We start from the raw sequence: 26,420 nt of genomic DNA, 5'->3' as shown, positions 1-26,420 counted from the left end.
AGTACCAACTACTTTTTAGAAATGTGGTGAAGGGTGATTATTATGTAGAAAAATATTTTGCAGTACGAGGCATTTACTGAGATGAAATAATGTATACATCATCTTTGCACTATCGTATATTTGAATGTCTGTTATGTGAGGTGAATAGAAAACAGGTAAAGAGTGTAAAAACATGGGACTGAAATGTAAAAAGAAAAATGAAACACATTTCACTCAGTTATAATAAAAATGGAAATTTTTGTAGGATAGGGATTATGAGTATTTTCTACCCCAAGTACAGTGCCTGGTGCATGGTGAGTTTTCGATAAACATTTTATGAATGAATAAATTAATGGCTCTCATTCTTTCAAAAGAGAATTCCCAGTCAGCTAGAAAAATATTTTATTTTTAATATCATTTCATCAAAGCTTTATTATTTATTCTTCTTGGAGTCCTGAAGATAGATCAAGAATACAAAAATCTCAAACAGCACTCAGAACAGTCTATCACTAGTTAATTACTATTTTCCTTAGATAATTGTATTTTAAATTAGATTATATATTACTAGCATTTAAAGTTGAAATACTTTAATTTTCAGAAACATTTATGTATATATATATATATATAATTGAAATATAGCAACAACAAAAAATTGACCTAAATTCTAGAGTTCACATAAATTGTACATGTAACATTATACCAGTAGATGGCACTCACTGAGAAAGATCCTTTAAACTGACACCTGTTTTTAGAATATACTTTGAAAAGAGAACATAATCACTCATATTTTTTGTTTAAAAATTAGAATGTATACCGATTTTGGAAAGTGTTGGTTAATAAGTTCAAAGGGAGAAATTTGCCTTAAATTTTTACCCAAGACTACTTTTGTTTCACTCCTGCAAAAACAAAGTAACTTACAAAAATAAATAAATTAAATAAATAAATAAATAGATAAATAAATAAATAAATAAATAAATAAATAAATAAATAAAGATTTATATTGGATTTGAGAATATTCTGAAGGAATTACCAAATCTTCATTAAGGTGGTAGAGATGGTATGGATTAGAATATATGTAATTAAGATCTCAATCCAGGAAATTTCATGTAATATCTTTAAAGGAAAAACATAACCTCCCCACAAACAAATAAAAAATTAAACAGAAAACATGAGGAATTTTCAAATTCTAACAACTGTTCTCTTTCCTCACATATGAGTATATTCAGTTCCATCAGGTTGTGATTTTTCAACAATTAAGCCTAGCTACTCATTAGGTCCCATGTGAATTCCAAATTGTCAGAGATATACATCATAGCTACATATTTTGGGGAAAATATTCATATAGTCTTTTGAAAATAACATAAAACAAGACCATGAAAAAACATAAATGTTTTCCAAGGTAAGATATTTTGGGTAACAATGAAAACCAAGCTTCTTCCACAGAGTTGTGAATAGTCACAGACATGTGTATAGAGACAGGAGACTTGGGGATAATTGCTAGGATACAACAGGCACCAGGCCCTCTGCAGCTTAAATATCTTGCTATGGCAACAGGTACTGTCCTCACAATTACCATATTCCATTATATTTTGAGTGTGAGTTATCAATCTAGAAACATATGAATGTGTGGAAAGAAAAGACATATATAGACTACCTAAAACAAGATACTAAAAGTATGAATTATAAGAAATCATTGAAAGTGTTTTTTTGTGGTAAGAATTGATCATGGTGTATAACTAGTTGTAATTATCCTGGAGGGAAAATCACACATCTGTATAACAAATGATACAGCAGAACTTTATTATGTTCCTGTATGGATATCATAAATATATGCCTAATCCTTGGTTAGGCTTAGTGTTTTAGCACCTCAAGCTCCACTTTTTTTTTTTACTTTGATAGTTGGAAAAAAGACATAGTCTATAACTTAAATAGGAAAAAATATATACAAAAATCTAGGAGTTACCAGTTCCTAGGTCTGTATGAATATGAACAAATTACATCACATCCGCTGATGTCAATTTTTATTGTTTTCTGTTTTTTTAATTACAAAAACACAAAGTTCTGGCTAATCATTTCCCTCTAGATCTAACAGTCTAAGATTCTATTCAAAAGTGTGTTAAACTATTAAGGAATGTAGGATAAAGGTATAGTATATTCAGTGTCAGTACTGGAAAATATGTAATAATGAAACTACGAATAATAGAAAAATACCTATCTGACGTGGGAATTAGTTTGACTAGAAATCCTTAGCAGGTATTGTAGTCGTGCAAAATCTGTTTAATGCTGTGTTTCTCAAATTTGAGTGTATACTGGAATTATCCAGAGCATTTGTAAAACTTATTGGCTGGGCTCTAACCCAAGGGTCTCTGGTTCATTTGGTGGGGTGGGGTCTGAGAATTTGCGTTTCTGCCAAGTTCCCAGGTGATGCTGATGCTGTTAGACCAGGGACCATACTATGAGAACTACTGATGTAACATATACATTCAATTTTAGAATTTTTGAATTCTCTAGTTTTTAAGATTCTGATAGGTTATTTTCTATTCAGCATGCCTATTTCATTGTTCAGAATATATTCCACAAGTGTAAAATACCTGTAACTTCTTAAATGTTGGACAGTTATTTGATGCTTGTTAATTTGTAATAAAATCTGTATTTTTTATAATCGTTAAATCCTTAAGTTAGGATTCTATATAGGCAGGAACAAAATAGTTCAATGTTTATTATTGGCAAGATAATATAAGTACATTTCAGTACAATGGCATTTGTCAAGTGGAAAGCTTTTCAGAAATACATATGGTCAAGGAAAGAGTGCCACTTATTTGAGGAGACTCACTCACCTGTACGTGTAAGGACCTCTTTGCTTAACCTTAATATTGCTGCTATTAATTGCCACTTCATCTGGATTTTGCACATCAAAGATCCAAAACTGTCTGTAAACTTCTGTGCCTGTTGTAACCCAGTTTTTATAAGCAGTTGTACCTTCTTCAAGGGCAACTTCCTGTAAAAAAGAAAACAAGTTTGTGTTATTTCTTTGTAGTAAATACAGGCACTTCTGGGAGTTCATAAACTTTACTTAGCCAATGAAAAGTGCATGAGCAAGTACCTTGAACATGAGAATGTTTGCAACCTTGCCACACACTTGCAACAGAAATGTTTCAACAGATTATTATAGCAACCTCTTTAGTTAACCTTTTACAAAAAGAATCAGTGTGTAATACTTGCACACATGTCTGTTGATCTTAAGGCCAACCACTGGCAAGCCTTCAGAGTGGCCCTATGAAAATATTGCAACAGTTAGTAACACAATTAAGCACATTTATTAAAGCTGTTCTAAAAAGTTATTCTCAGGTAGAACATTAACATTTCTTCTGTCCTCAGTGAATTGAATTGATGAGGCAAAACAGAAAAACAGAGGAAAAATCTGGTGGTATTGGAAGATATTTCCTTTTCTTTAAAAGTTGGACATGTCAGGGAATGTTCACTTAACATTTATTAAATTAAGAAAACAAATGGATAAAAACACACAAATGTGACTCCCGCCTTCTAAATCCTGCTCAATATGGCTTCCCTAACTCTCAATATATTTGCAGCAACCCAATAGTACGTGTTTCCAAAAACTACAGCAGTCTAATTCATTATCGGGTTACTGTGTTTTAAATAAAAGGATGAAATAAGGAACTTTTCCTAGTATTTTGTGCAATACATTAAAAGTTATTGATGCCCCCTCGTAGTGAAAATAAGTAGGAAAAAATATCAATAACAGAATCAGAAAGCTTTTTATTAGAAATCTCTTCCCCTTTTTAGTTGCTGTGGGACCGGGTGGAAAGTCAGCAGACCTCTCAGGGCCAATTTTATTATCTGGAAAATAAGGGAGTTACAGATGATCTCCCACTTTCCTTCCATGGCTTTCACTCTCTGAGCCAGAGTCTATGAAGCTATAATAACTAGTGCCAACAAAAGAGGTTTTGTAGCAAGCAGTATTTCCAATTAAATACCTTGGGAAGAATGCCCAACCAGGATGGAAACTCTAACTTACCTTAATGTGCTAGAGGAAGAGGAAGAAATTAATTTAGAAAATGAGCCTAATGAATACAGGAACAATCTGACCTATTTGTTTCTTTCACTTGGAAGTATCAATTCATGGAACCATTGATCAGAAAAGGACAATAAACATTACCACATTTTCTAGTAGAGCTCACTGAGTCTCTGAGAAACCAGGTGGCTGTCCCAAGGGCAACCAAGGCAAATCGTGGTAGAATCACGACGACAATCCTAGTCTCTGACCCTTAGACTAGTCCTCTTTCACACCATACTAACGCTGTCTTTTTTTTTTTTTTTTTTCTGTCACCTCTGCACTTAGTTGGTAAAAGTCAAAATGCATTTCATATCTTCAGGAAACTTTACTTATTGCTTAAAGCAGAGAATAGGGGAATTCCTTAGAGAAAAACAAAACACCAATCTAAAATGCTGTTACAAAATCCTGTGTTATTGCAATCCATTTACTGGGTACATAGGGACTGCTAATGTGATGGTAGACACTGTTACTTTTACAACCAATTGCCCTTGAAGAACTTTTTATTTGTTCCCCAAAAGTTTGATTTCCATACTAATAAGACATATTGTCAAGACAAAATTTCATATAGATAAAGTACGGTAGCTATCCTTCTAAATGTAGTGGTGTTTAATGAGGGTGTTGAAGCTGAAATCTATATGGAAGCTGAACGCTATATTAATTTACCCATTTCAAGAGACATTATGAGGGGAAAACACACACAGACTTACTATGTACATACACATTTTTATTCCTGCCCTCTAAGAATCTTAAGGACTAATGCAATATAGTTATTTATCATGTACTTCTCAAGGCACATATTTCATTTTAGTTCTTAATGAAGAAAAATTAACCAAAGAACTGAAAAGGGACTGTGATTGATTGTACTTGGCAGTACAGAAAACCTCCCTAACTCTAATGCATTTACATTTAATATCAAAAGACATTGTAATATGCCTTTCTTCTAAAGGCCACGGATCACTTTGCCTTATTTGTTGATATTGAGATGTTCTTAAAAATGGGAACACTGAAACACAAAGATTTGAAATGAATACACTGAATTATTAACTGTTACAGTTAGTCATCTAACCCCAAACATTTTTTCAGAGACAGAAATGGATCCTAGAGAAAACAGATGTCTGATTCAATGATATATGACAATTTCATAGCAGATAATGTAGAAATCAGATATTTTCACTACAATTTTGTATAGTTTCTGTATCATCATTATTTGTTCAGAGAAAGAGAAGACTATTGAAGCAGTCAAAATAGCAATGGATTTCTTCTGATCCTAACTCTACTATACATATTAGAAAATTGTATAATCACTCCTTGAGTACCAAAACTAAATATGTCACAAGTCCCTCTTAGAAGGAGCAAAAGATTTTATGTCCTTCATGAATTAAAAAAGCCTTGAATTTAAATTGGATTTGGGCTTTCTAGCCTGTTTTGCAAATCTTTCACTAAACTGGAAGTACAAAGCGGATAATTATGTGCAGAAAAAGTAATATAATTTAAGGTTCTCTCACTTGGCTGATGTGTGCATTAGTCTCTGTCCCTGACTTTAAGTATACACATGATCCAGTCCCAGTAATGGCTGGATTCCAACCTGATGACAGTCACATAGCACGGTCTCCAGCTGGGTTTGAAAGTCATTGACCTTAAAACTTCTGTTAGTGCAGGAAAACATGACTTATCTACATGACTTTAACTCCTAAAATGCCCATGATATCCCCCTATGTATGGAGTATATAGGGTACAAATGTAGAAAATATATTGTCCCATTTCTTAAGGACATTGTGAAATATGAAGAGGCAGAATCATGTATAGCAGATTCGTTTTAATCTATGAGTTAAATTCCCTTCTCTACCCTCATCCTGACCAAATATAGTGTCTTCTTTCCTCAAAGCATAGTGTGAAGTGTTTAACAATGAATCTAAGATGATATGAGTTTGATCTCCTGTTTGGCCATATAGTAACCATTTAAATTGGGGCAGGGTATTTAATTTCTTTGTACCTCAGTTTCCTCATCTGTAAAATGGGGAAGATAATAACATCAGATTGAATCATATGAAATTAGTATTTCTGAAAGTCAAAATAGTTGAATACAGTTAAATTATTTATCATTATAGTTTGTTATAAAGATTAATAAATATGAGCAATTAGAACAGTGTTAGCACATCACAAGCATTCAAAAAACATGTTAGCTATTATTACTATACAAATTCTATCCACTCTCTGGAGGGAGAACTCTAATACCATTTACTTCCAGACTGCTTTATCTGCTTAATTTATCTTATTTACTATTTAAACCAGTCATGTGGCTATAACTTATGTAATATCGTGTGACACTTATTTTTCTGCTACTTAATCATTTTTATATTTATTCTCACTCCAGTGAAATCAAAACTTCCTTAAAAAGCAGAAACATACTGAAAATAATCTCCATTCTCCTCACTCAGTACGACAATTTGTTCTGCTTAGGACCAGTTACAAGCAATTTCCACATGTTCAAAAATATTTCTAATTTTTGTATGCATTATGCATGTGTGTTTGTGTGTGTGTGTGTGTGTATGTGTACTGGGAAGAAGAGAATTAAATTAGAATATTAGTGACAGTGATGCTAAGAGTCAAAAAATGGCTCTAGTCTCAGATTATCAAGTCATTAATTAAAACCCAGAATAAACTTTGGTGAAACAGATTGGACTTAATAATGTTTCTGAAACCCAGGAAATTAGCCTCCAAGCATTTATGAGAGAACCTGAAATGGGAGATTTTATATTTGGCATGAAAGGTAAATTGCTGTTAAATTGGGCTGGAGGAAGAAAATTATATATGCTTACCTTCTATTTCTTGAAACATTGTTTATAAGTGATTTTATTACTGTGATTAAAGTGCAAATATTTCTAGTGTTTAATCCATTTTTTTACTGTTACTTTAAAGTTTGTTTTGGATTGTTTCATGTTCTCATATATTGTCAATAAATTTTAAAAAATTCTACCTCCTTTAACAACTAATACTTCAGGCATTTCTTTTTGAGCTTTTTAGATACAACTAAAATGTACAAACTATTTTATCACATCTGGAAATACTATAAGCATATGCTATGAAATTAATATAAATTAATTTATATCATTAAAATATGGGCTATTGATTCAAAATTCAGTCATTTTAATAAACATAAACAATTATTTCAATTTACTTTATCTGAAAACATTTCTTACAAGCTACTAAAGGATAATGCTTTTCAAGAATGGGGGAAGAAAAGGATAGTATAATTGAATGATGATATAATTGAACATTAGTCTTTTAATAGGTAAAAAAGAAAAGGAATGTTTAATTCCCTTCTTGGCATTCTGTTAATATAGGGAAATTAAAATTTATTTAAAATTACTTATGTTATATAATGTACAGTAAACATTTATCAAGTGATATTAACAAAGAGTTGAGTGATAAATTATCTTTTGTAAATGGTGGCAGAACTTTGACCTTTTTCCAAAGTGCTTTGGTGGTTTCCACATTTGAGACAGATTATGCCATTGACTTTTAGTGTATCCAGCAAAATTATGTAAGCTTGCTGACTCCTTACAAATCTGTCAGGAACCGTAGTCCAAAATTAAAATACTGGTAAAAAAAGGTTTTCAACTAAAATCCATGTAAAGCATGAAGTTCCTAGAATACATCCCCTGGAAACGTCATATATATGCCCCAAAAAAGTATACATATTTTAAGAAAGGAAAACTGTATTAAAATTGTAATACTCTGTATAGATAATAAATGATAAATACAAGTCACACTTGACTTCAGCAATTACAAGAGGTGCTCAAAGTGGTTACCATCAGTGTCCAGACACTTCTGATGAACTACTGCTTGAGCAATGTTGACCAAAGTAGCCACTTGTACACATTTTTTGGCACCCCCTGTGTGTGTGTGTGTGTGTGTGTGTGTGTGTGCATATTTCTGAATTAAAATTTCTGGGCTACTTTAGACCATTTCAAATGCTAGTTTCAGAGAGCCATCTTTTAGAACTGGATGCTGCCATAGAGTTCTGACTCTATATTTATAAATGAGATCATAATATGAGATGATTTCTGATCTTTTTCAATTTAGCACTTTAGTTTTTGTAATGGTGCTTGTGTACAGGTGGTAACTTTTCTAATTTGTTATTAGTCAGTTAAATGAAAAAAGTAATCTTCCATGAGTTTCAATGGTAAACAAAACCTGACCAGTACTAAAACTTGTACATATGTGTAAAATAACAGCATTAACCGAAGTGCTCCCGGGGATGGGGTAAGACACTTCACTCTCTTAGTTTACATAATTCAGACATCTGACTCCTATTATATGCCCAACAGATACACATGCCAATCTCATTTTAAAACGAGCTTTGTAAACTAAAGAAAAAAGAAAATCTTATTTAAACAAAGTCCTGGCATCTTTATATGAATAAAATTCAAGGTCAACCTGGTTATATAGAAATCAGAGAGTAAAATCAGGCTCAGCTGTAAATGTGCCACAGACCCTAACCATTGAAGGGATTTTGATGATGTCTTCGTCTGTGGCTACGTAGCTGAAATACCATGTAAGTTATCATTTAATATGTTTTTGAAACTCATTCTTCACTTTTCGAATCTCATTCTTTCTTTACTTTTCAATCTTGTAGCACTTCCTTCTTCCAGAGTCTAGATCCATACTATTCCCTTTTGTCTATTAAAGGATTGCACAGAAAACCCTCATTTCAAAAACAAGAAGGGAAAACTCTTATTTCTTTGTTTCACCTCCCTGTTTATTACCCTACCCTACTGAAATCATACTTTCAAAATCATTAGCAACCATATTTTAAACATTGTTTCCTGAATTTTCATCTCCCTGAGAACATTTTATTCTCTTTCCTTGAGTGTTGGCCTCCTATTAACTTGCAAAAAATTACGCTCTTTTGTTGTTATTTCTTCATATGAAATCCTTTCTTTCCCTTTTCTGTTTTGTCTTCCTACCTCTGATTTATGCACAAGTCCTATAGTAATTTCTGCTCCTTTGTCTCTACATTCAAACTCTCTGGAACGCGAATCCACTGTTTAGTTTTATCAGTCATCGATGGTAACAATAAAATCTATCTGAACTCTGACCTTTGAAATACACACTGATGTTTATATCAAACCATTTATAAAACCTCTGTGTTTTGTTTTCCTAAGGTGCACATTTTTATCAATAACTCAACAGGACACCTTGCAGTTCATTCTCCTCTGTCTCGTAATCTAGTCTCTATCCAAACTGCCATTGCATCCCATCACCATCAGTTCTTTCTACGCACTCCAAGACATTAGACAAGCGTGCCTTTTATACTATGTAAAAAGGTCTTTTTAAAAGACAGTCATAAATTCTCCTTGAAAATGGTCATTTCCTACATAGTTTTTCCTGTTTTGGGTCTTTTTACTTTCCAACACTGTCTATTGTAGATAGAGCATCAGACTGTGTATTATCTACTTTCTGCCTTCAGATTGCCTAGGTGTGGCAAAAGCCTCCTCCTCCTTTCGGCAAAGTGAGTTGGCAAGGAGATTTAAGGTCTTGTGACTGTAAAATAATCTCATAGACATTTGTGAAGATTAAATAAATTAGTATATATGAAACTCTTAGTAGCATGAAATAAATGCCATTTGATGTAAATCTCTAACTGCAGGTTTTGTTATATCTTACACACTTACCAGAAAACACACACCAACTATTATTGTCTGTCACATCTTTAATTAGTCTTTTGCCTGATTTTGGAAGCTCCCTAAATCTTACCCCACGTTGTTCACCTTTTGTTGTTAATCCTATATTTTTGGCACATACTCTATATTCTTTCTTTTTTCTTCACAACATTTAGTTGCATTTTCACAACTTTTCCATAGTATTAATCAGTCCTCTCACACCTTTATTGCTGCCCTCTTTGGACTTTTAAAATTCTATACATCTTGAAAATCCAATTCAAATCTCACCTTCTTCCTGCAGTTACTAAATACTCTGAGCTATCTCTTTGTAAATAGCATTTATTTTTCCAAATCATACACTTTAGAATTCAATTCTGAGTCTCACAGGTCTCTTATTTTTTTTTTAACAATATGCTTTTCCCCAGTTAAATGTTAAATTTGTTGAGATGAAAATGTATTTTATTTTCTTACCCTCTAGACAAAAGCAAATTTTTGATTCTCAAACTCTTATTTTCTCAGGATTAGCTATCATGAACATAGAGATAAATATTAAACAGTTAAAATAGATGCTAGTACTTTGCATACCACCTAACAGAGAGTCTATATTACAAATATTGTTGAATAGGGAGGAAAAAACAGATGATTAACATTCACCTACTGAGAATCAATTATATATTAGTAGAAAAAATTAGTCTAAAATGCTGTGCAGTGAGAGATTATTGTGACTTTTCTATTCTGAAGATTTTTCCAAAAGATGAGTTATAGCCTGTGTGTTAGCGCAGACTCTGCTTCTGTTCTTTCTACACAGAGGATCCAGAAGGCAAGCACAGTTTACAGCATGTTAAGCAATGGCAGTTCCATCTCACACTCTTAGATAAGCCCCATCTCACCATCATCTATCTGCCTCTATGAAAGTATATCAATAATAACAAGAAAATGGAATTCACAGCAGAGGATGACATTCAATTTATAATATTTTTTGCAGTTAAATTCATGGGGCTGAAGATTTACAATCTCTTAGCAATAGAACAGATAGAAATACTTTATTATTGAGCAAATATAGCATGCAAGTATAGGAACTATTATCTTAAAAATGTACTATGGTACTATCATTAATAGGACAGTGAGATGATTTATTTTAAGTGTAAAACCTTTATCATTTTTAGTGAAAGAAAGAAATATCAGAAAATGGAAATTTCTTGTCATGAATAACTAGATATAAAATTAATTATTCATGTTAATTTGTCAACTAAGTCAATATTTCAGTGAAATAAAATGGTATTTATTTATATTTCTTGTAAGAGCAAGATGTCAAACATAGATAAATGTATGAGAGAGACAAAGGTCTTGGCAGGGACAGAAATTTCAGTAAGAATTGTAGGTGTAGCCCATGTTACAATTTAATTCTTGTTGTTCTCCACTGTGCACTATACTTACTGACCCTCTGTCCAGGCCATTGATAACGAACCCATCTGAGAACTGAGGCCAGTACTCAGATATGTTTTATTTGGCCAGAATTATGTTTTTTAAGAAAAAAGAGAGAAAAACACATGCCTTCAGGCGGGGCACACACTCTCAAGTTCACAATAGTCCCTGTTCTTCATTTTGTCTTGTTCTTCACAGCTTCACCGTTTGTTTGCTTGTTTGTTTGTTTGTTTGTTTTTGTTTTTTAAACCCTGTCTCCAAACTCCTGAAGACATTTGAATGTGCCATCTTTGGTTTAGGACTTCATCAGATCTATTTGTTCTTCTTCTGGTCTTCCCTTTCTCTTTATCATTAAAGTTGGCGAGTGTGAAGCTGATTAGGGGAACTAAGATGGGAGATGAATTCTAGTCTGTTGTGCAAACCTGTCTAATTGAATCACTCTAATTGTAGTTAAAACTACAGTTAACTTGTTGCATATATACTGGCATATGTCCTACATAACATTTCTGAAAGAACTTTCTAAGAGTCACATCTAAAGCTTTAAAAATAGGAAATATTTATGACAATCATATATTATACAACACACGTACATATTATAAAAAGCAGCAGTTTACCAAATAAAAAATAGTTTACAACTTTTACCAAAAATTTCTACTTCATTATTAAACATAATCAGGTTCAACTAACTAACTAACTAACTAACTAACTAACTAACTAACTATATATATATATATATATATATATATGACATATATTACATATATATTTACCTTTCTCTGTATTAACCAAAGTACAACTACTTTTATGCATGTACCCTCACAAAATACACTTACCTATTTTTCATTCAAAAGCATATCAACATACTCTCTAGACATACACAATTATTTCAACTGACCTGCATAACTATAAATAGCTTTCATCAGCATTTGGATATTTATACTTAAGATAGCAATGCATTCATGTTAAATATACATTATACTTTTAACTTGCTCTAGCATGAACGTAATCACTTTTGTATTGAGGTCACAAAGTTGCCAGTTACCATGAAATATAAAACAGATACACAAAGGAAATAAGGGACAGAAGACAGAACAAATCAGAATTACAAGATAAAGCCTTTAGGTTACTTGTACCTTTTTAATGGTTTTCTCAATTATCATGTCTCCAACTGGCATTAGAATACCTCCAAACAGAGCCAGGACTGCCCCAATCACAGCACCAGCGATGAGCCCACAGTTTCTATTACAACCCATTTTTCTTGTTTAGGGGAAAATTAATGTTCAGCACCTGCTTCTTTCAGACTCCCAGTTCTAATTAAGATGGTTTCCAAGAAGTCTGGTCCTATCATTAGAAAAAGATCATAAAACAGAAGCTTAAATATCAATACAAACAGATCAAAGTTCAAAGAAAACATGCAAATGAAACAGATCATTTTGTGAGTTATCAATAAACAAATGCTTTTCTTTTTGTTTAAGAAACTGACTTTCTAAAGTATGTCCTCCCCTTTCTGTTTTTTACAACCTACCCATGGTAGAAATAAAAAAAATGTATATTGTCATATAGAGTATTTTAAATTCTCCTCTTCTAAATTTTTTTCTTGTGGATGATTAACATATTGCAATCTTATCTAAGGAGAACATGCTTACAGTACTCTCACGCTCATCTATCTACCTTCCCTCAGCCTGGGACATAGTGGCATTCTCACCCTCTATCTGGCTTTTCCACCCAAACACAGCCATCAACACCCTGCCTGGAGTTCTGCAAACTGATTGTGGGTAAACTGACATCTTCTCCATCTGAGTGCTAAGCAAGTATGGTAATAGATGTTTTCTTTACTATACCTTATTCACGAATAAACAGCAAGATTTGGATTTTATAGGAAGAGATCTGATGTTTCAAAAAGAATTAGTTCTAATCATTTGTCAGTGATCTGTGAAAACAAAAGAGCATGGGTAAATTGGGAAAGTACATTCTGAGAAAATTAATACTAGAATACTTTCTAATATCATGAAAATTATTATCACTGTTAAAAGATAATCCCATTTTCATGAACAGTGAGCTCTTGCCTGAATTGTTTTCTATAAACAGTGTTGAAAATGCTAACATATTTTAAGGGAATGTACTTTACTTTCAATTTTATTGTTAATAATTGACTTTTTGATAGACTAAAGGTGAAAAAATTTGAAGAAAATATAGAATGTAGAGGATGCCTAGTTTTAATGATAGGCATTACTTTGTTACTAGTCTCAAATACTTTTTTTTACATATTCATTTGCAATATTATTCATGTTGTCATGCACAATTGATGCATGCCAAAATGAACTAGTTTGTGCCAGTATGTATTTCACATTGTCAATCTTTATTGGAAATTTTTTTATAATGCAGTTATTTCATAAAGATTGGTAGACAACGATTTGTGGAGTAGATTCTCTTATAACAAAGTTAATAAGAATGTATTACTTCTGACTAATATTAGAAACTGCATTCATTTGAACTATTTTGGTTGTAACAGCATTTTTTTAATGGGGTTGACCTGACATCCATGAACAGTAAGAATGTGCTTCGTAGCTTATAAACAAATATTCTCTACTTCAAAGTACCCATGGCTGAGGAAAACATAAATGCCAACAAATGGCAGCTACACAATAAAAAGTCACACAGAATATTTTTGTCAACACTATACGTGTAATAGTAAAAATTATATTTTGTTATGGTCTTAGATTTTTCCCTCCACAGCTTTGTTGCTACAGAAGAACCACTCTTATGATCTTACTAGTATTTATTTGCACTTCAGGAAACATTTATTTTTTTCAAGAATATCACTTGCATAGCTAAGAAAATAATGGTAAAAATATAAGAAAAAAATACACTTTCTGTCAAAATGCAGAAAGATAAATGTTGCAAATTTTTCATATGGCAATTTTATGTATTTTTATTCTTTCTTATCCTTTGTGAATTTCCTCTACCTATACCTTATACCTAGGATACTTACACTGTAAATCAGGGTGCAACAAACCTATTCACACTGAGGTCCTGGTAGCGAAGAAGCTTAAATAGACATGAGTGTCGCATATGTTTTTCAAATGTAAGAGGAAAACACATAAGCCTAAACAGGTTATTTCTTTTTCCTGTGGAATCTTGTGTCTCACTGAGCAAGTGGGGTTGGCTTTTTATTAATTGCTTGAGGATGGAGTGTGAATAGCTTTCCCTGCCTTCTAAAAATCATATAACATGCTACTTCCTATGGCTTTGGCCAGGGTTGTCGTAATGCAATGAAACAAGTTATTTAAAGCTGATAATAAGGACTGGATATTATCAAGAAGAATTTCCTTAGAAAGTATAATTGTACAAGCACCTTACAGTTTTCTTGAAATATAATCTTTTAATCAACCATAGTCATTGCCAAGAATTGCCAGAATATCACCCTGCTGTTCTGTATACTATGAACAAATAATCATATTCAGTGTAGCTTTTTAAGTAATATTTTACTAAATACCATTTCATAGACCATCCCCCAACTCTCATTTGCAAGTTATGACCTAAGGTAGCAATCAAAATACAGGGATCCACTCTGGTGTAAGTGAGATTAGTAGGCTAGAGATTAAACCTAACACTGATTTGCCACTTTCTTGCCAGGTGACTGGGGCAGACCTTTCAATCTCTCTATACCTCGATTTCCTCATATGTAAAATAAGATGCTAACATGAGATCAGCAGTTTTTAATTTAAGCAGCTGAACTGGTGCTTCACTCAAATTCTTACACGGAAGACCAATAGACAGTAACTATACCAGGAGTGGTGGGAACCCAGAGATGCTGATTTCTAACTTGGTCTCTCCACTCCCACCTGACCCTCTCCTTCCCACCTTTAGGAAGCTCTAGGAGAATCTTTGTAGAAACCTATGGCTTGCAAACCCATTTAACAATTGGGGCAGGAAATGTACAGTGTCAAATTCCAGACTTGTTTATATAAAATCATGAATCTATTTTTAAAAATACAACTCAAAGATTAAGTTATCTCTTTTGGAAAGTTATAACTTTCCTATATAAACTTCACTAAAAATTATCCAGTATCAGTATCATTGGCAAATCTCTCTGACAGAAAATTCTAAAATGATGTAAAAATTACAATTGTATTGTTGCTAAAATAGATACATGTGCGTATATTTGCTCTTTTTCATTTCTATGCCACACTGTAGTCATGAATCTATCTGACTTATCTAGAGTTTTTATCCTTTATTCCAGTAGCCTCATGTGCTATAGGGAAGAGTTTCTACAAGGAGAAAACAGTCCCAGAAATGTCCACTGGAGGACCCAGAGGGCAGCACATGTTCTCCACTGCCTACATCTCCAAATCTGAAAACTCATTATTACAACTTCTAAGTACTCTGAGCCCAGACATGTCAAGTAATGGGCAGGCCTGGGTACACTATAGGCTCTGTCTTCTTTGAATTTAAAACTGTAGTAAAACAGTGTACATTCCCCACGACTGCTGAATCAAGTTCATCGGAAAACAGAAGTATCAGATAATTCATTCTGTAAAATCATACAATTAGACAGTTATTAGTCTAACACCCATCTACATGACGTTTAAGCAAGGCTACAAATATTAATCTAACATTACATTGACATGGACTAATAGGTTTGAGAGAGAGAGAGAGAGAGAGAGAGAGAGAGAGAGAGAGAGAGAGACTAAGTTATATATATTTTTTCAAATTTTCTGATTGATTCATTTTTGTTAAATTGATGTAAGTTTCCAACTGTTTTCCCCCTAAAAATAGGCAAGATATGTGAAATACCCATCATTTATGACCCTTCAGTGCCTTGACGTCATCATGAGTAATTAAGTATTGCTAGTAAAACTATACTTTAACCTTCCGTTTCATAATACAAAATGACAATCAGTTTTATTCACCTGAGGCAAACGAGAGCCAAACATGTTATGTAAGAGGTGAACTGAGTGCATAAAAGTTCAGGCTACACAGCACATTCTATTCTACAGCTTTACACTCATGTTTATCTTCAGAAAAAAAAAAGTGCGGTTTGTCCCCACTCTTCTTTGAAATTTAGGTTATTTAAAGCATGTAAAATTTGTGTCTTGCACACTTGGTTTCCTTAATAACATATCTTCTAACATATTAAAACAGCTAATTTATTTCATTTGCTAGTTTGGATTAAACTGTATCCTTTATTATTATTTTTCTTTCACAAGAAATAGACAAGACATTGATATCTGTAAGAATTTACTTCTTGCTTAAAGTACCTAACTTTAGAAAACAAAAAATAATTACAGGTCTAGGAAAGGAAACTAATTATTGAGACTTCAGTAAAGAAAAAATAAAAACGCACGTTTTAAAATATCACTAATCATATATCTTTTTTGAGTCTATAAGAAAATCAGCTGTATCCTCTCAGTTTATAGGTTGTAAATCCAATTCCTTTCGCAGAATTCATGAGTGTACATTATCCCCTTGGGCTATCTTTGAAAGAAGGAAGAATAGTTTTTTTTGTTTGTTTGTTTTTCTTTTTTGGCTGTCAGATCAACAGTATTTCTAGTAAGAATTTATGATTATTATGCCTTTCCACTATGTTGGAAATCTGGTAGGACAAACTGAGAGACTGAGCTATAAGAAGCCTCCCCAATAAATAGATCAGAAAATTCCCAGAGAATCTTTAATTATGCCCATGTGGGGATAAATCTGTGTTCCCTGGGAAACTCCACCCAGGAAAGGCATGGCCCAGAGGTAGAGTTTCCTGGGATGTGAACTATATAACTTGACAAAGTTTCATATTATAACAGTAGTTGTATCAATGAATGCCATTACATTATGACATATGAGGGAGTAGTATCTCAAATTTCCTATTCTATCCTTAAGCCTTTCTTCCAATTTCCTTAGAATAGAAAACCAGACCACACACCTCTGTTTTCCACTATACACATACTATCATTCTTTTGATTCAAGTCTTCCCCACCTAGTAAACACACTATCTGCCCACAAAACTTATTTTTGGAGTTTGGGGGAGGTGGAGGAATTAATTCAACAACAGGTTGAATAAAATGATGAAAGTTAGCTTGCAAAATTAATTAAATCCCTTTTCACACTCACCCTACACCACTTCTAGGTGTGTTTACAAAGGCATGATTGCTTAGACACAAGTAAGATTCAGATTAGAATTCAAGCCTGTTGAAATGGACTTGAAATGACTGACTTACAACACTCATTTAAATCTGGTTATGTTTCTTCATGTGGAAAGAGAACATCCTTAGAAAAATACTTTATACATTTCTGTTTAGATTTATCCTTTCAAATTAAATTTTACATATAACCCCAATATGTAAAGATCAGTTAAAAGAAATCAATTCTGGTAAAAGTGGGCAGGAACTTTGACCCTCTCTCCTTCTGGTTACACTTCACTTGGGCTCAGAGACATCCCCACAGAACCCAAGGGCTCTGCAGAACATTTTTTAAATAAGTAGATTAGGAGATCTCCAACATCTTTTCTTATTGAAGTTAACACAGTCCTTTTAACTTATATGTGCATTTCCATCCTATCAGATATATGGAGGTAAATACATATAATAGAAAAAAAATGTAGATACCTATAATATAAAACAAAAATATACTTCACAAAATTACACTTTTAAAATATTACAATTTAAAAGTTGTTTTAGTGGTAGCCTTAAAAATTTTAAACACTACGTAAGTAGATTGGATTTCAGATATTTTATTAAGGATCCGTGTAGAAACTATCCTATCTTTCGGAATACTTTTTAGAGTACTTGATTACAGGGATTACTATAGGTTTCAAATGATTTAGAGTAATATATGTTTAATTTTGAATAGGATTATCCGGAGCCAGTTTTAATCTTTGAACCTTAGACAGGAATGCTTTTTCCACCCCAAATTCTACTATCAACAATAAGATATTATATGATTTCCAATGGTTAAGATTCTGGGCTTTCAAATCAAGTAATTTAGGTTCAATTTGGGGTCTTAATTTTATAGTTTCTCTGTGACTCAATTTTCTCTAAAATGGGTATATCGGACATTAAATAAGTTTGCAAATGTCAAAATTAAATTAGATAATGTATAAAAATTCCTTTCATAGCAAATGTTATTGTTATTTTGAAACATTATTATGAACTATTTTGAACCATAATGTTATTTCAGATTGACCAAGTATTATTATAAAAAAACATAATAAATGTATCTAGTTTATACAAATAGGAATGATTATTTGCAAAACACTTAGATTACAATATAATCTGAGATGATTTATTCTTTTTACATACAGAAACTCAGAATGTCATGCAAATGGAAAGGTAGTCACTAAGAACAATGCTACCTGAAACTTTTAGCTATGACTTGGGACAGTGAACTAAAACATGTTGCAATTAAGTCAGAAAATAATTACAGAATTAATTCCTCAGGAACAAAATATCCTGAGTCAAATGTGCTTGAGTAAACATGGCCAAACATTTTCATAAAAAATAAGGGTAGCAACTACAACTTCCAAGGTAAATTCCAAAATTTTCAGTACAATTTGTCTAAGCACATTACTAATTCTAATTATGATATCCCCCCCAGGTTAACCTATTATATGATGACTATGTATTTGATTTGATTTGTTCTGGTTTAATAATGATTCTTATAAATGAAAAAGAGTCTTCATATTTTTTCTCTCATAAAATTGAATGGACCATTGGACTCTCTGTATAACAAAACTTCTTTAAGACTTCATTTTGGTTATTTTGTGAACCAATATTAAAAACAATGCTTCTTTTAGAGTTACAAGACATTGTTATTAAAACAACATGAGCTTGGACTGAATAGTACATGCAAACATTTTTAAAAATCTTTCAATATATCTCTTGATAATTCCAGTAACTATTTGAGATTTGATCTAGAGAATTTATGCCATTTATAGTTATATATGAATTAATTTCCTGTAATTAAATTGAAACTTAACTTTTTTTCAGAATGATTTATCCTTTATTTATACTTGGTATCATCACTCAATAAGATAATTTGCTGATACTGTGTTTTCCCCAAAATAAGACCTAGCCGGACAATCAGCTCTAACATGTCTTAATTTTTGCTCCAAAAGATGCATTAGAGCTGATTGTCTGGCTAGGTCTTATTTTGGGGGAAACAGGGTATTTGTATTAAGCTTCTTATATAGCCCAAAACATTAATTTTGGTTTATTTAATTCTACTATCAAATTGTATATTAATTTGCACTTAGGCCAGTGATAAAATCTAGAATAATTATTTGGAATTAATGTAATTTACCATTCCCAGTAGCAATTACAGTATCTTTGTTCATTTAAAAAAATAATAAGAAAATATCAAAAATACACATTGCATTTAACCATGCAGACAGTCAAGTTCACCCAAAATTGTGCAATTCAGATAGAAAATTAAATAAGCTAATGACTCTGTAAAGTAATAAGTAGTTAATTGCATATTAGAGAGCACATTGACATAAGAGTGGCAAGTCATTCACAATAGTTAATCTTACTGCATTGATTTTCATTCATAATTGAAATTAGAACTTATGTATAAACAGCCTAAGTATACAATGAAAGTTTTACAATAATTAAATTGGATTGTAAATCATTTTAAATATTAACAAATAAATGTTTACAGAAATCATAAGATTTTAAACATCAAGAAGTTAAATGTCATTGTCCATTGGACAAAGTTTTAATATTTGTAAGCATAAAATGTAGGAAGATTGATAACTCAGAAAATAACACAAATCTAATTTTTAAATAGAGCCTAGTGACTTTAAGAAAACAGTTACTGTTTTGTTATTATATAACTTCTTAAGAGTGTTTGTATAGTAATGTCATCTCCTATCATTTGTGAAATATAAATCTTTTTTTATTTAAAAAAAAAATCATATGACTTACCTTCAAAAGGCTAAGAAGGATTTTTAGTCAAATGCTCCAACATTGAATAGACAATTCTTAGTAGGACCAAGTGGTATTCTGCAGAAAAGCCCTACACCGAAATCCTCATTACATAAAGTGTGTGAGTTTAAGTACACTTTAAAAAAAAAAAAAAAGGATCACAACGTCAAATCCCAGTGAGTGGTTTGTTGCCAAAGGAATTTGGAAAAAACTAAAATAATAAAGAAACCCACACACATCACACTACTGCTGAGGACCCATTACCTATATCTGAGATACTCAGTAGCATTTTTGTTTTGTTTTTTGGCCATTTTCCCAGGCAAGTAAGTCAGAGGCCAGAGAGACAAAAAGAACTAACTTACTGAGCTGGCTCTAATATACTTTTTTAAACCTCACAATCATTACCCCAAATGATGAACTATCTGTGGAGCGTTCTCTGTGGAAATCATAAACTGGCAAAATTAATCAGAGTTTCAATTCCCTGTCATGATTTAGCTTGCCAAACTCATTTCATGAAGTTTAAATAAAACCCACTTTTCTATACAGCCTTAATCTGAAGTTTGTTGAGTCTAATAAGTTTGAAAACAGTTGGAGAGACTGTCAATCAGCAGCAATGACAAACAAACTTAAAAAAGGGAAATAGCCTATTGTTCTAACTGGAAGTTCTTAACTGTTTATCATTTTCTGTTGGTTTATAAAAGTTTCATGAAGACAGCAAAATCCCTCTACAAAACAAAACACATTAAGTTTCTCTTAAATTTCTTCAGCCAAAATACAACTATAAAATACTATTTAAATAGAATTATTATTTAGTATAACCTTTTATTATATATTTAAAAAGTATATGCATAAGTTACTTTAAAAGAAAGTCATTATTTTTAAATCTAATCACTAGAAGTCCTTGTACTTTGGGAAAAGAAAAACCCTCAATATTAAGAATCCAGTCTTACAAAGAAATTCTCACAACCTTACAAACAAAATAAAAATCAGAAGGTTAAACTGTCACCTATTAAGCCATCTGAATAAATACCTCCAAGTCAACCTTGAAATACAGCAACGCAACAGTAATAGGCAGATATATATTTAGTTCATTACATCACATTTAGCCAGTCCTTATCATTGGCTTGTTTCTGCTATTCCTTCTGGGCATGTCGTGAAGCCTATCATTAGTTAGCAGTGCAATACAACTGGAGAAAGGACTCCAAAGCACTCTTTTTCTCTTTCAGCACTGCTTTCTTTTACCAGGGTATTACACTGACACGTTTATTTAAAAAGTAATAATACTTTAGGTATACTGGGGTTTTGTTTTGTGTTTTTCAAACTTTAGACCACGTAATTAGGATAAAGAAGAAGTGGCCTTGCGCAATCTCATTATAATTTATGTTTTTCATTTAAAAAAAATAACTTACAGAGATGTCAGGTAACTTAATAAGATGATTTCCTTATAATGGTGACATTTTATCTTTGTTATAGTAAACAGGTAGTATAAAAGCTAATTTAAAAATATTTTGATTAAGAATATCAATTTTATTGTATTTAAACTGCTTTGCTTTGATATATTTTCTTCTAAACCATAATTCACACACACACACACACACTTTGACACACACCTTAATATGACAATTCAGAAATAGCTCACCAACACAGAAGTTCAGGTAGGATCTTTTTTAAAGAGGATATTTTAAATATATTCAAAGGATAAATTATAATGAAAATCTGAACAGTATTAGAAAAATGTATTTCAGAAAAAAATACATGCAAAATAGATGCCTAAATTGATATTTAACTTACTTGGATCACTATTTAATCAGTAGCTTAATGCCATTGAAATTCTCTGTCTCTGGAGAGGTAAATGTCACCCACTCCCATGAGCAATTCAAAGAATCAAATTTACATTCCCAGAAGCAGCTGTTAAGTGTTCAGTCCCAAAGACAACAGCTCCTGAGTGGCTTAGCACACAAGAATCAGAAAGCGTACAGCTGAGTAAAAGCTGCAACTTTATAGATTTTGAGCAAAATATACACCTTGAATAACAAGGCAGAAAAGTGCTGCACCCATTTTACAGTAAAGAATATTGAGGTTTTAATTTTTAAAAGATCACATACCCACAATATTTTGAAAGGATTTGTTTTATATGAAAATATGTCCTTGGCTTATGTAAATCTACTATAGCACTAGATAAATTAAGTAGAATGAAGGATAAAATTTTCAACATACTGAAGTCAGCTTAGGCAAGTTCTTTGGGAACTCTTTTCTTTTGTGCAAAACCACATAGGGTTTGGAATCAGACAGACATAGTGAATCCTGTTATTACAATGACTGGGGAATGAGGAGTTAAACAACTACTTACTCTGATTTATCAACCAAAAAAAAAAAAAAAAAAAAAAAACAGAGGAAGCTAAATAAGGTGATAATAAAAACTAAATCTGGGGCCTGATTACCTGGTATTCAAATGTGCTTCCCTTCCCATTGGGCGCCTACCCTTGTTCTCCCTTCTCTGCTTTGTTTTCTGCAGATTACATAGCACCCTGAGACATACACTTGACTTATTTTCTTGTCCTATCTCTGCATCTGCTGGAACGTTGGCTTCACGAGAAGAGGATACTTACCTGTTTAGTTCACTGCTGAACCTCAGAACATAGACCAGGCTCATTGTTGGTGGAACGACTGAACTCACACAATGATCATAATAACAAAAATTGTATTTTGAAGGGAGTGAGAATGACCAGAAATCTGAGGTTATGAGTCTGCTCATTCATACCACGAATATACAATGGTTTGATTGGGATGAAGAGCCTTTGATGTAAAAGTGAATGGATCTAAGTTTGAATTTGGCATCCACCACTTCCTGAGGTTTACTGACTTCTTGCGAACTAATTTATCTCTCCTAGTCATAGTGAAAATACCTTCATCTTAGAATTATTGTAAAGATTGAGAGTACTGATATGAAGGACTTTGTGCAGAGCCTGACATATAGTATTGGTTTAATAAATAAATGCTATGGTGATTATTGTTTATTAAACGAATTTTTATTTTACGAAATTTATTAAAGTAATATGGAAAAGAAATGTTGAAAATCATAGAAAGGTATAAAATAAGAAGTATCTTTTCACCCCTGATGCTATTCATCAGAAGTAACCAATGGTAGATATGTTCTCTCCACCCCAGGAATCTTATGAATTTTAAACTTATATACATACATGTATGTATTTGGGATAATACATATATTGAGTCATACTTTCTGCAGCATATTATGTGCCTTGGAGGTACCCTCATATCATGGATAGAGTTAACTCTTTCCCATTATTAAAAAAAATATTTCATAATAAATGATGTATTGTCTTTTAAATGACAAGTCTCCTATTTAATGGACATTTTTTGTTGTTTCTAATTCTTGATCTTACAAAAAACATGCTAAAAACTTATCTTATGTACATATAGTTTTGTTTACTGGCGCTAGAAAATGTAATTTCTGGGTCAAAAGTGTGTACTTTTTTTAGTAAGAGAGTTGTACCAAATATCTGTTCATACGCATACACAATGTGTGAGAATGCCTATCTCTGTACATCACTGATGTTGGTTTATACAGAACTTTAAATTTGTAAACAAGACCCTTTTTATTGGTAACTATTTAATTGAATGAAATTTAACCTATTTTCTTAAGTATATTAGCTATTTATATTTTAAAATATTTGTGATAATGTCCTTGTTCATCTTTTTGTTATGGGTTTGTCCTTTTCTTATTAATTAGCAGGGACATAGCCAGTCTTCTGACATTTGACAATTTTAAAAAAATGTTTTAACAATTTTCAACTTTATTTTACTGTATTTTTAAATTTTTATGCCATTAACTTTCATAGTAATTTTCTTTTAAGTATTGTGTCATGCCTTGAGAAACTTTCTCCACTTCAAGAATATAAAACTAAACAAAATTTTTTTCTAGCATTTGTATGGTTCGTAAAAATCTTTGTAACAGTGCTTTTAGATAAGCTGATTCATGGAATTTAACACTTGTGAAGTAAAAGAGGAAGAGTAAAGTACGTTGAGTAATATAAATATTGCAACATATTTGAGAAGCAGATGCTAGATGTATTACAAGGATTCTAGGAGAGGGATCACATGGCGCAAGTGCTATCACAGCTTTATTAACAAAAATAGGTTTGTGAACTGGGCAACGCACAGTAATCACATCCCTGATTTCCTTTCTTGTCAAAGAGAGTAACTATGGAATCTGTCTACACACTCAAGTTGAAGATCGAATCAGATGGGAGATTTAAATTTAAAAATGTAAAGCTGTATGCATGTTCTATGAAGTAAAGATTTTTAAATGATTAATTTCTGTTTTTATAATTCCACAAATGAAGAAGTTTAGTAAAACACGCATTGCAATTCTAGATTGTGTAGGTAAGCAAAGACTTATAAATTATGATGATGATACAATAACAGAGTTGACACATAAGGGGGCTTGTGACCTGCTAGTTCTCAAACTAAGTAGTTCACATGTATTAGCCCATTGACCTTTCATACCCCCTTTCTGGGCTCTTTAGATAACTAGCTGAGGTCACACGGCTAAATATGCCAAAACAAGGATTAAAACCCACGTAGACTGACAGAAAAACCTATACATTTTTCTGAAAGTAAAAAAAAAAAAGATGAGTTCTTGATCAATACCTAATTTTACACATTCTTTTCAACACATTTATCCAAATTGAATAACAGCTTTAAATAACTGGATATTGTATTGAGAGGAAAATCATATCTAAACACAACAAACAAGGAATGAACAGTGAACATACTCTGTAAGTGGCAAATGACAGAATTATTTTGAGATTAAATAAAACAAATAAAATCCATTCTAAAGACCTTGTAAACCATCTCAAAACATTAATTACCAGTGTAATGCTATAAGGTAAAATTTGTTTTATCACTTTAATTCTTGGGGATAACTAACCATGAAGATTTATACATACAGACAGACATATTTAGGCGCATGTATATACCCCCATGATTATATATGTGGGAGTGCATATATATGAATATGTATCTATTTTTTCAATTGCTGTATTGTTTATTTATAGATGTATTAAACCAAAGGCATGTTCTACCTACTTTGTATGAAGAGGGGCTTTACATGTAGAAATAAAAATAAATATATCTGAACATAATTTAAAAAGAGAATGTTAAATTCACAAGACAATGGTATAAAGTAATGCCAGTGAAAGGTTGAAAGTCTAAAATGGAGGTTTCTAATATCACCTTTAAAAGAATATTTCAAAGACATTATTAAAGATAAAATAAAGAATATCAGGGTAATTAAAGTTTATACTTAAACCATGTGGTCTAATGAATCAAAACACAGGATTAAAGTAAACATACTTCATTAAAAGTATAAAATAAACTTACCCATATGTTTAACAGAAGCTACAGTAGAAGATGTGTGTACAAGAGAGATTAAAGAGAGAGCACTTCTGTGAATAATTTTTATGTGGGTGGGGTAAGATCAATATGTAAATTTCATTGGCCATCTAAAAATGTAGGCTGATCTAATCTTAACTTGAAAAGTTTACAGCACTCATTTTACTTTCTAAGGAGAGGGGGAAAAGTCAACATTTAAATGATACTAAGAAATGTAAGGAAATATTATAATCAGCATAGTTGCCAGGGTAATTTTTACTCATACAGTAGATGGAAAATTATTAGGGGGAAAACAGAAACATTCAGGTAAAAGAATAACTAAGCTTCACAACATAGTGTGGTGAAATAGTAGGAAACAAAATCAATACAAAAACAAGCATTTACTTAATGAATGCCAAATAAAATAAAAAAAAGGTTGAGAAAAAAATTTTGCAATCAATTAATTTGAAACTTCACAGGGCAGAAATATAAAAAATTCACAGAACTGAGGGTACAAAAAATTTTAATGTTGAGAAATGTAATCTAGATTAGAGATACTCCCTGCAGTGGGGTCTTAAAAATGAAATAAAATACTTTTAAGAAGGGTTAGAGAAATCAATTTACATTCTCATTTGCTCTTGGCTTGATCAAAATGATGGACTTTAAAATACTGAAGTAATATCAGGTGTTACTCTGTTTAAACAACATTTAGAAAGTTGAAGAACATGATGAATGTATAAAAACAGAAAATTTACATAAAGAAATCATGTGGATAATGAGACAAAGTGATTTTGGCCCACTTAATAAATAAAGAAACATACCACACTGGCAAGTCTGTCTTTGAAAAATTAAATTATATTGACATTTATGCCATCTGACAATCTGTTACCTTAATTTTAAAGATACTCAATACTTGGGCATCAGATTCCTGAAAGAATTAAACACATACACACACACACCAACTCA

The 26,420-nt window shown here is 32.0% G+C and overlaps 1 protein-coding gene across 10 annotated transcripts in view; it reads right to left on the bottom strand.

Annotated features, from left to right (window-relative positions):
- CD36 (CD36 molecule (CD36 blood group)) overlaps positions 1-26,420 on the bottom strand; it is a 76,514-nt gene that overhangs the window by 17,879 nt on the left and 32,215 nt on the right. For 5 of the 10 annotated variants that reach the window (XM_019746891.2, XM_074340659.1, XM_019746890.2 and 2 more), the window contains 3 exons: positions 12,987-13,075; positions 12,279-12,486; positions 2,817-2,977 (listed from right to left, as the gene is read on the bottom strand). In XM_019746891.2, coding sequence (XP_019602450.1) covers positions 2,817-2,977; positions 12,279-12,398 — 281 coding nt within the window. In that variant the 5' untranslated portion in view covers positions 12,399-12,486; positions 12,987-13,075. Of the gene's footprint in view, positions 1-2,816; positions 2,978-12,278; positions 12,487-12,986; positions 13,076-20,060; positions 20,201-21,090; positions 21,109-25,463; positions 25,741-26,420 lie in introns of those variants that run through there. The other 5 variants (XM_074340657.1, XM_074340656.1, XM_019746887.2 and 2 more) reach the window with 4 other exon arrangements.

Source organism: Rhinolophus sinicus, linkage group LG09 (assembly GCF_036562045.2).
Source record: "Rhinolophus sinicus isolate RSC01 linkage group LG09, ASM3656204v1, whole genome shotgun sequence".
Classification (NCBI taxonomy): domain Eukaryota; kingdom Metazoa; phylum Chordata; class Mammalia; order Chiroptera; family Rhinolophidae; genus Rhinolophus; species Rhinolophus sinicus.
This window is presented reverse-complemented; position numbering and strand designations above follow the sequence as displayed.